This window comes from Silurus meridionalis, chromosome 19, assembly GCF_014805685.1.
Source record: "Silurus meridionalis isolate SWU-2019-XX chromosome 19, ASM1480568v1, whole genome shotgun sequence".
Classification (NCBI taxonomy): Eukaryota; Metazoa; Chordata; class Actinopteri; order Siluriformes; family Siluridae; genus Silurus; species Silurus meridionalis.
The window spans coordinates 12745814-12757277 of record NC_060902.1 but is presented as its reverse complement, the minus strand read 5'-3'; the positions used below and the strand labels follow the sequence as shown (position 1 = coordinate 12757277).

Sequence of the window (11464 nt, the reverse complement as noted above, 5' to 3'; positions counted from 1 at the left end):
GTGTACACCTCAAACATTACAATGGGGAACTGTGAACTCTTGTGTTATGCTTGATGGTGCCAGATGGGCTGCGTATTTTAAAAACCGTCAGGGATTTTCACGTACAACCCTAGTGTTTCCACAGAATGGTGTAAAAAGCAAAAATCCGTTGAGCGGCATTTCTGCCTGCGCAAACGCTTTGTTGAGCCAGACTGTTTGGAGTCGGATGGATATGGCAACTCCGATAACCACTCTATACAGTCATGGTGAGCAGAAATGCATTTCAGAATGCACAACATGGTGAACCTTGTGACAGAACAGTTACTAAGTTTTTACTTCTGTCAGTCAAAAACAGGTTCAGCTCATTCAAAACATTGAAGAAAAAAAAATTCACCTATCCTTTTTCCAGTCTTCTACCAATGTTTTGGTGAGCCTACGCCCAGTTCCGCCTACAGAACTGACGCTTATGATGTTTTTGTTTGTTTGTTTTCTATTGCACCATTCGGGGCAAAGTCTAAAGATTACCTTTTTCCACAACATTCGCACCATTCTGAAATTTCCAGAACTCAGCAGTTTCTAAAATACACAGACCAGTACAATAATGTTGTTTGTTGGGTCCTGTATCTGCACTTCTGCCACATGATTGGCTGCATGAATAGTCAAATCAAGGTGAGTAGCTGATCAGGTTATTTGAAATCTCTCATGGCATGATCAGGAAACCAGCTTTTTTTTTTTTTTAATGGCGCATCTTTGCCTTGGGTATGCACTAATAAATTGCACTTGTCCTATTTTTATGAAGGTGTGAAAACTCTAAGTGAAATGTTTTTTTTTTTTTCTTCCTTTTCAAACCCATGTCAGGAAGTGAAAGAACAAAATGTTCTTTTCAGAGGTAACTCATGATCAGTTCATTAATTGCATAAAAACCAGACCTCCCCTGATCGTTTCCTGTTAGAGGCAACATGCCTTTAAACAACTGTTTGTATTGAATCAAACCTACTTACTTAACGAATAAAGCGAACAATTCCAAACTGATTTTCTGTTCAGTGCATCGTATTGCGATTTTCTCTACATCTAGCTATTAAGCACAAAGCAAACTCCACGAAGACAAGATTAGCTAATACAATTTGACTAATGCCACACAGAACCCTGCTGAATAGGAACCCCAAATGTGTGTCCTTCTCAAGGACATTGCTGCTGAAGCACTCTAATACTGTTATGGCCGAATGTTCACAAATGACCACAAAAATGCTTCAAAATCTAGTGGAATATATTCAATATTCATATTAAATTATCTATTACAATATTTGATTCAGCATATAGAGGTGTGGTGATCAGCTATCCACATACTTTTGGCTATACGGTACATCCTTTGCAATTTATCCTCTCAGAAAACCTTTACCCAAAGGGCAAGCATGTACAGAAACTATATGGACAAACGATTCTGGACACCTGACCCTAAAATTCATTCATTGTCCATTATAAAATTCTCAATCCGGAACAAGGGTGTTAGTAAAGCCAGGGACTGATGTAGGGTGAGGAAGCCTGGATTGCAATCATAGTTTCAATTCATCCCATTAGGGATGAGGTCAGAGGTATAGCAGGCCACTCAGGATCTTCTACTCTAACCCATGTAAACCATATCTTAATGGAGCTTGTGGTGTGCACAGAGTCATTGTCATTCTGAAACATAGGGAAAGATTTTAATCCTAGAGCAGGGCTACCTGGTGCCCCCCTGCTTTAACGTCTTTTACATCTATCATATCACAAAAAACAATAACAATTGTAACAGTTATGTCAACTCATCTACCCAGACCTATATTTGCTCTCTTGTATTCTGAGCAAATCAAATAAAATTGTATTTGTCACATACACAGTATGTCGCTTCACTGGGATTGAAACTTAATGGTCTTCTTATAAGGTGAAAGTTTTTCTGCATCCTTTTCTTCCCTTAAGGTGAAAGCTTCTCAGGTAAAACTGAGCAGGACAAATATAAAAAAATATTTTTTTTTTATTGCTCAGGACTTGTGTAAGGTCTAATGATCACAATATTCTTTATATATTACAGTTAATTGATCACACACTTGATCATTTTATTCTGATGTTCAATCACACTCTTTTATTTTTTTACTTTAACAAAAAAAAAAAACGCTTGTTTCATTAGAATTGCTAAAGTGAAAGTAGCCAAACTGAGTCAAAAAAGACATTTAAAAATACCTCAAAAGTCATTCTTTCACATTTCACACTTTTAGACAGCTATTCCGATGAAGTATGCACAAAATAATCACAAGTGATAAAAGCAGCAAGGGGAAAAAAAGAAAAAAAAAACGCAACTTTGCTGGCCTTGCAATGGATTTTATGATTCACGCGATCAACTGTGTTTCGCAAAGCGAATTTGCACTTAGGAAATGGAAATTTGAAGTGGGGTCACTCTATTTAAGTGCATTAAAGTGCATTAAACCCAAGTGTCCATCTCCAGCTTGCTACATACGAGTTCTGAGATCCCAACTTCCCTGTTTTACATTTACATTTATGGGCCTCAAATCCCCAACAGTGGCAACTTGGTGTTGCTGGGACTTAAAATCAGAAGTCCAACATCTTTAACTTCTTAGCTACTACTTCACAGAATATGTCATGAAACAAGCAACATATCAGTTAGAGCAGTGGTCCTGGGCAATTGGTACCGGGCCGCACAGAAAGAATACATAACCTTACATTATTTCCGTTTTATTTATTATCTGATTCTGAATGATGTTTTATTTTGGAAAACTCCCGGATTCTCTCCGCCACATCTGTCTATGACTCACTCTTGATGCATGTGAAGATGCATTCCCTCGATCACATCTTACCTCCATCCGCTAACTTCTTAAAGAAGCTGCTCCGGCCGCTAACACACAATACATTACTGCTAAATTCAAACCCTCAAGCTAGCAAAGTGAACAACAAAACACAGTGGATTCACGATCATTATTATATTTAGAAAATACCAGTTTTTATGGTCGTATCATTTTATTTTGTTGTATTTATCCGCCACACCTTAAAGGCCGGTCCGTGAAAATATTGTCTGACATTAATCTTTGGGAGTGACGACGATGGACAGGATTAGAAATAAGTTTATTAAAGGGACAGCGCATGCAGGATGCTTTGGAGACAAGGTGAGGGAGGCGAGATTGAGATGGTTTGGACATGTGCAGAGGAGGGACATGGGGTACATCGGTAGAAGAATGCTGAGGATGGAGCCACCAGGAAGGAGGAAAGGAGGAAGGCCAAGGAGATGGTTTAGGGTGAAGAAAGACATGCAGGTAGTTGGTGTGAAAGAGGCAGATGTAGAGGACAGGGGGGTATGGAGACGGATGATCTGCTGTGGCGACCCCTAATGGGAGCAGCCGAAAGAAGATGATGATTAATCCGGTCCATGGCGCTATAAAGGTTGGGGACCACCGAGTTAGAGGATGAAGAGAGTCCGGTTAAAGGTTTCACAGTGTTCAACAAGCAAAAACCTCTATCAAAACCACATTGAATGATTCTTGGGTTCACTGGTGGCAGGGGATTTTTTTATTTGAAACCAAAAAGACTTGGGTTTGCCTGGTGTCAATCCCACAGACAGAGGTGGGGCAAGTTTTTATTAGGCACTGCAGGCTTCAACCCATGACTCCCTGCACACGCAAGGATGAGGTGTACCGCGTCATGACGCCAATCATGCTAGCGAAGCGCCGTGCATTATCTTCCACAGACAGGAAACCAAGATTCATGCAAAAACATCACAGAAACATACATGCATGCTGCAAAACGGATGTTATCTTTTTCCCTTTTTGTTTCTTTCTTTCTTTTCTGTCCGAGTCATGTGCTTTAGCACCGGTTTTTGTATGTTCGCTGACACATCCGTTAGCGAGCGCTCTCATCTGCGTCACTGGCGATGGTGGCTTTGACACCCAACGCGTGTCTACTAAGAAGCAGTAGAAATAAGAAAAAGTCTAGTGAAACTAAAAGACACCACAGAGAATGGTGTGGTATCTCTTACTGTTTGAGAAGATTATTTCTTTTAAGTAACATCTGAAAGTAAAATCAAGACATGGGGAGTTGTTTATTTTTAAAACATTTTATCACCATATAAGCTGTAATGGAGAGGGAGACACACATATACATAACTTGTTAAAAAGCAGGGGCCAGAGCACTTGGTCAGCCATGATATAACAAAGGGTCAAGGGACTTGCTCAAGGGCCCAACATGTGGCATCTTGGGAGTAACTCAAAGCCTGAACCATTATTATTATTAAATAATATTGTACCAACTAAGGACAGTTTCCACATTATTTTGAATTGGTATTTATCAATAACTTACTATAACTCAGTATGTCACTATGGCATATTGTACTCAGTTTCTTATGTCAGTATCGACTTGCGCTCGACCGATTATCTGTGTTTAACTTTTTAGACTTTCCTATCAGATCTTCTCTTAAAGTTACAAAAATGTTTATTCTGACTTCAAATTGAACTTCTTTTTTTTTTTTTCTAAATAACCTGATATTTGGGATTGCGACATAAAAAAGCTAATTCAGGAAATTCAGGCAATCACTCGCTGGCTACTCTAAAATATCTAAGAAACAAAGCTGACAAAAAGGGCGAGATTTTCCAAAATTACAACGCTAAACACAGGATGCTGAGTTGATCAGCAGCTGGAAGGAAAAGGTTTTGGTACATCTCATCTAAATTGGTCATTTTGGCCGAAACTCTGTTGCTTAACAGAAACTAGACTCCCCTCGACAGGAAATTTGGGACTTGAGCCAGTAATAATCAATCATTTTATGCAAAACCTGCGGTGTGTAAAATAAAATGAAAGTGTAAAAAGAAATCTGAGAGACAGGCGATTACAGAGCAATAAAATCAGCGCTAATTCGACAGGTTACTGTAAGTTTATTCAAGTTATAGATTTTATGCTTACCATTACCATTTTTTTTATTATTTATTTATTTATTTTTTATTGTGATGTGCAATTAAATGGCTAGCATATATTTGTTAGCAATGTTATTTGACATATAAAAAAATCCAGTTTTGCTCTTGCAAAATTCGCCATGCAAAAGGAAAAAAAAAAAGATGACATTGAAGGACATGATTCTGCTGATGCAATATACACAATTCTGATTATGGTTTGGCACTTCATAAGATCCTTATCAATGTTGGGACTTAATAATCCTGATGTAGTCCCTATCAATAGATGGTCACACATTGAAGAAGAAAAAGAATAAATCAGAAATGTCAATGTTCGTCAGAACAGAGTTGTCTAGGTGTCAAGCGGGAATATCTCTGTCACCATCCTGCTGCCCCTTATACCACCTATTGCATTGAGCAAACTCGTTTTCATATCGCAACCACCTTGCAGCAAGTCTCAGAAGTCTGACTCATATTTACTCCAGGTAAAGTACTGAATGATTAGATTCTTGTAAAAGGTTTTGAGTGCTATGTGATGATCGCAATTCGGAGATAAAATCTGATCCGAACTAAATAACTGAGGTGGAACTGATCATTAATGGGAATGAAGGGATGACTGATGAAACCTCTGGTGCCGCTTCCTCTAAAATCCTCTATTCAAGAGAGTGAGAAAGGTGTACGTTCAAAGCACAAGAACCAAATGTGAATTTCAAACGTTGCCTTATCAGATCGATCATTGCAAAGCTCCACTGCAAAGCTCCAATGTTGGTTTCCTCCAGGCTGTTCAGCTTCCTCTCACCTGCCAATAATACTCACTGTTGCCCTTAGATGTGAACGAGTGATGATGTGGTGTCCCATCAAGGGTGTCTTCGTTATTCTGGAAACAACACAACCCTGCCCAGAACACTGAATGTTTGAGGGAAATAAAAAAGGGAGGCAAATGTTACCCTATTATCCCAGTTATCCAGGCATAGTGTGGTTCATCCCTAAATCATCTAGAAACATCTAGTTTCATTTTCCAGTTTTACTCCAGAATTATAAGTGGATAGGACCTGGATTAACATCCTAGATTGTCCTGTGTGGTCTTCAAAGATGCGGTAACAAAGCATTATGAGCATGTACATTTTTCCCCTCACCAAGTGGCACACTACTGTGAAAAGGGCTCAAATAAATAAAAGTGGATTGGGAAAGCCACCTAAACCACCTTAGAGCAAAACTAAAGAAAACTCAACCCTCCAATTCTAAAAAATGGTTCCTCAGAGGTGCTTGGGCTGGTTACAGATTCTAGCCTTCAAAATCTATTCTAGTGAGGGGTAATAAATAAAGCATCTTTTCCAAAAAGACAAACCAGACAGCCAGAACACAAATGCGAAATTCTCCTACACACGTGAGCTCTCTCTTACAGCTTACAGTAATCAAAACCAAAGCTTTCAAGGTAAAGACGACTGCACACCTCAGCACTTTTGAGACAGCGGGAAGAAGCGTTTGCATCATGGGTTGGGTTCACCACATCACCTAAACAGGCATTCGCTAGATTTCGGAGCTAAACTGTGCAGCGCCTGATTTATCATTAAGATCATGGAACTGCAAGTCATTCACACTCATTCTGTTTATCTTCACTGTCCCCACCCAAAACCTCTTTTCTGTAAACTGTACTCATTTAACAGAATCAATCGAATTGGGCAGATGTGTGAAATAAACAAAAGTCATAAAAATGCAGACCTAGAAGTACTCAAGCGCAATAATAATTCAAGAGCTAATAATAGACCTCACGCTCCACGGATCCCTGCGTAACAGGAATATAATATACGATGAACACACATGAAACCCACCCTACTTTCTATCCTAATTCAAGTGCTGTAATCGATAACCTGATGCTTTAAAAGTACTGAAGGTGTGGTCAGATTTAAAATTCAATCCGATTTTCTTTAAATAGCACTTTTAACAATGGACATAACCCCAAACCTGCTTTATAGAAATAAAGGTGTTATAGAAGTTGTATAAGTTCAGTGCCTATAAGTTTATCCCACATGTTGGATGAATTAATGTAGATATTGTGTTTAAATGAGTGAGAATTATACTAAATAACTGCTTTATTATGATTGTGATTTAAAATCCTCCACAATGTTTGCACCTGTCACACAGGATCACCACCTGGATAAGCAAGAGTGGAGTGTACTTCATAAAATTATTCATTTGTTCTTAATATTAATACGCTTCTATATGATCTATTTATTAGGCCTTATGGGCTAATAATAATAATAATCTTGTTATATATAAATAGTATTCTTATATATTTAGATATTATGTAATAATCCTTGTAGCACTTACAAAAAAAATCTAAAAACAGATTTAGACAGAAATTACATGACATCTTGAAAACTGGGGTGACTCCATTAATGAAACTATTTCCATGATGCAACACTAAAAATGTATCAATAAATGATGACAAGCTAAAAAAAAAAGGATAAGTAACAAATTTTCCAGTAAATGCTCACACCTCCAAATGAGAAGGAATTTTCAGAGAGGGGGACTATAAAAAGGCACCTCTGAGCTTTTTTCTGCACTTCTCCTCCCCCCGAGGATTCAGCTGCAGGCTTACGAAAGGGTTAACTCTGGTGTGACGAGATCTTCGAGAATGCTCCTGCTTAGGTTCCTCCTGCTTTCTTTGCTGACAGCTCTGCTGCTCAAGACTGTTCAGTGCAGCAAGATCATCTGCAGAGACAGTTGCTGCTCGTTTGTTGAAGGATTTCCAGTCAGACTGAAAGCACTTCGGTCGTCATACGCTGTGATCCAAGACTACTATGTGAGTAGCTTTCAGATGATTTGCTCTTTTAATGGTTTTACCTAGGGACAAAAACAAGAAACGTGCTTTACAGGGGCATAATTAAAAAGATAAAATGATTATTAATTATTATTAATTATTAAAGTTCAATAAGATTAGAGGGGGGGGTACCTTAGAAGAACCTTACCTTACATAGTGTATGTTAGAGTTTATCAGTGAGAGCTTAGTGAGTCTGAAATGTTTCACAAAACATCATGTGACTTCCAAATATTGCTAGAATGGAAATCTGTAAACGAGTGTCTCCTTTGTCTTTTTAGGAAGCCATGGATGATCTGGACATCTCACTATTCAACAGGACAGTTCTTGACCATTTCAAAGTGAGTAGCAGAGACCAGCCGAATATTACTAAGAATGATCATTAAAGTGATATATCCTGCATTAAAATACTACATCGCATCATATCGAAACTCGCACCAAGTGAATGCAAACCCTGCTGCTGTTTCGCCTACCAGCTGAACAGCTGATTTAACTAATGAGTGCTGGGTTTTCACTTGCAGAGCCCGTACGGATGTAGTGTCATGAACGACATCCTACATTTCTACCTGGAGACCGTGTTGCCCAGGGCCATCAGCGGCCACATGAGCAGAAAACACTTTCAAACGCCAATCGACCGGATCGGAAACTTATTCCAAGAGCTCAAGAGGGAGCTGATCAAATGTGTGAGTATCTCGAGTTGTTTACGTTTGCTGGCTATTTAGCCACGGACTGATACACATGCGCGCGCACGCAAGCGGGCACGGGTGCGCACGTATAGCCGGGCGCGCTCATAACTCTTGCAAGCTTTGGTGTGCGCGCGCGTCTTCCGCACTCGTCAGATGTGTTACAAAATACCTATGTTTCACAATGTGTGTGTAAAACAAACAAACAAACAAAAAAAAACCCCACCGCGATATATGAATAAGTTGGTCGAGTGATGGACAAGTTAGTCATTGGCACGGTTCCTCGAGAGCCGAGTCCAATTGCTTTGTCAGCAGACCGCAATAATGTCGAAATAGCAAACTATTTACTTACTAGCATTGTCAGAACGGGCGAAAAATCCAAAACCAGAATTGTATACCGCCCCAAAATAAGTAAATAAACTTAACAAAATGATATACAACGTTTCTTCATTCGCCGTGCACGTTGTTATTGCTCGTCCACGAGCTGTGATTGGGTTAAGTGGTACCGCATGTGCGCATGCGCTGTAAGAACTTTTAGGTTATTCATAATGAGGCTCTCAATCTGTGTTGTCAGTGACGCTGGTTAAAATAAAATGTTATTTATTATAAAATGTATAATTAAACTTTCCAAAGTCATCAGTAGAGTCTCAAACCTGTTAAGTTCTGATCTTAAATTCTATAGATATAATAAACCTGTCTCAAACTTTATAGATATAAATTTGAATTTAAACCCAGAAAGTAAATACATTGAACAAAAAAACATTTCTACAACATGAAAACTTGGATAGTATTGTGTGCTTGATTAAATGTCAACTTTATAATTCATCACTGGAAAAAAAATCTAAATTGATAAATAAAAAAAAAACGACTAAAAAAAGGATCAACATTCATAATAAAGCTATTAAACTTTGGTATTATAGCTTTCATGAGCTATTATACTTTGGTGTAATAGCACTTTATCCTAAAGTTCATAATGAATGTCAATTCTTAGTCAATAAGAATTCAGTCAACATTTCAAGGTATTAAATGTTATCTTCTGACTCAAAGTCAAAAGCCGGTCCTTGCAAAACGATTAATAAGCTATTAGAAACCTAAAGTAAATTATTATTTTGATGTATACGTACAACAGAAAAACAAATAAAATATAATAAAATGGCCATTTGTTATTATTCTTGTGTTACAGAACAAGTACTTCACATGCCGGAAGCCTTTTGAAATCTCCAGTGTCAAAAATTCATATAATCAAGTAAGTATTCATACTAAGTGACATATTGCACAACATGATGATGCTATATATATATATATATATATATATATATATATATATATGTGTCAAAAGGATGTGATTGCTTAATGCATGTGTGTGTGTGTGTTTAGATGGGAGGAAAAGGCCTTTACAAAGCCATGGGAGAGCTGGACATTCTGTTCAACTACATTGAAGATTACATGGCATCACAGAGGCATAAACACTGAAAGGATGGAAGATCCACCTGATAAGCTGATGGGACTCCTCTTTCAAAAGTGTGGAAACAAGACAAACATATTTAGACTGAAGATATAAAAATGCACATTTATTTATTTATTAATGACTACTGCCTGTGTCTGCTGTACTACACCACACTAAAGTCAGCTGTCTTTTAGACATGGCTGTTTTTTGTACAGCCCTATACATTTCCGACATGCGTCTCTTCCTTGAAGAAGTAAGCTCAAAGTGTTTAAGTCATATTGACCACAGCTTTTCTGTAATGTAGTTGCTTTTCGCAATGAAGTAACATTTCATATTTATTACCATTGTAAATGCTAATTCTGAGCTTCTAATTTATTGTTTTCTATGTTGTATGAAATGCTGGTATTGTGATAATCATGAAGTTGTTTTTTGTTGTTTTATATTTAAATGGTTTATTGATAAAAATAATAAATAAATGCAGAAAAAGTCCATATTGTCTTATTGTGCACTATGTTTATACTTCAGCCTATTTTTTAACTCTGGAGTCAAAAAGAAGACAAACTTTAACTAGCTATTCATTTTAGAAATCAGGTGGTGTCGGAATGATAAAATGCATCTTTACCGCGGATTCTGGGCGCGTGACTATAACATACACTAATAACGTGTGTTATAATTGGAGTATGTGAAAAATCGACTTTAACCTCAGGAGTGACCTAAATAGGTCGATTTCCAGCAACGACATTGTCACCTCTTTACAGTAAATTCACACAGCATGCTTCACCTCGCACACGGTATGAGAAAGCAAAACATGAACTGCCATGCAACTCGCGGTTGAGTCAGCAGGCCCCGAAAAAAAAGAAAAAAGAAAAAAGGGTTTCAGTTGTGGCCGTGCTGAGTAAAGCTCAGAGATGTTGAATAATGGTGCGCTGAAGCAGTGGAAATCGAAAGCTCTAAGCACAAAAAGAAGTGTTATACAACAGCGAAACACTTGCGAACGCTCCTCGAGGCTACACTAATTTTCCAACGGCCTCCGAGCAGTCATGAGACGTGTGAATTGTGATGGATTGCTTCTTCTCAAGCCCTTGAGAGAACGGAAGCTAAAGGCGCTACCAGGTTTTGCATCAGCACGTTGCCCATTTCCTCTATGGCACATATAAAAAGGTAGATGCAGAGCGGCATGCAAGTGTATTTACACCACAAATACATCTTTCTACACACCTAATAATTACATCATCATATGGTAAAGGTTGGATATTATGGAAGAGTGGTAAGAGGAAAATCATTACGGTGGAGGAACAGGGAAAGCCACGTAACATCCCATTTTGAGAGTTGAACATCGTTGGAACGTCCGATCTTGAGTTTTTAAGAGCCAAGCACTATTCTTTACCATGTTGCTAGTAGCATTATGTTTTGCATTTTGGGGTGGAAGTGGTCAGTGGTTGAGGCTCTGGTTTACTGTTCGGAAGGTTAGGGGTTTAAGTTCTAGTATTGCCAAGCTGCCACTCTTGGGCCTTTGAGCAAGCTTCCTACATGACAAGTAAAAAAAGCCCCTTAACCGTTTGAATCAACAGGGAACTAAGTACCTGGTCAGGGTTGGCCAGACAAGACA

General features: G+C 38.3%; 2 protein-coding genes across 2 annotated transcripts in view; one reads left to right on the top strand and one right to left on the bottom strand.

Annotated features, from left to right (window-relative positions):
- fmoda (fibromodulin a) overlaps window positions 1-7680 on the bottom strand; it is a 46776-nt gene extending 39096 nt beyond the window's left edge. The window contains exon 1 of the mRNA XM_046875719.1: window positions 7452-7680. The gene's annotated coding sequence lies outside the window, so the exon portion shown is untranslated. The remainder of the gene's footprint in view (window positions 1-7451) is intronic.
- On the top strand, window positions 7065-10346 carry il10 (interleukin 10). The gene is made up of 5 exons (XM_046875721.1): window positions 7065-7710; window positions 8007-8066; window positions 8247-8408; window positions 9592-9654; window positions 9786-10346. The coding sequence occupies exons 1-5, from the start codon at window positions 7543-7545 to the stop codon at window positions 9879-9881; spliced, it is 549 nt and encodes a 182-aa protein (XP_046731677.1). The 5' UTR covers window positions 7065-7542; the 3' UTR covers window positions 9882-10346.
- The last annotated feature ends 1118 nt before the right edge of the window (window positions 10347-11464 follow it).

Coding starts and splice junctions, on each gene's coding strand:
- il10 (XM_046875721.1), top strand. CDS start 7,543: ATGCTCCTGCTTAGGTTCCTCCTGCTTTCTTTGCTGACAGCTCTGCTG. Junction 7,711..8,006: donor CTGTGATCCAAGACTACTAT/GTGAGTAGCTTT, acceptor TTGTCTTTTTAG/GAAGCCATGGATGATCTGGA. Junction 9,655..9,785: donor TCAAAAATTCATATAATCAA/GTAAGTATTCAT, acceptor GTGTGTGTTTAG/ATGGGAGGAAAAGGCCTTTA.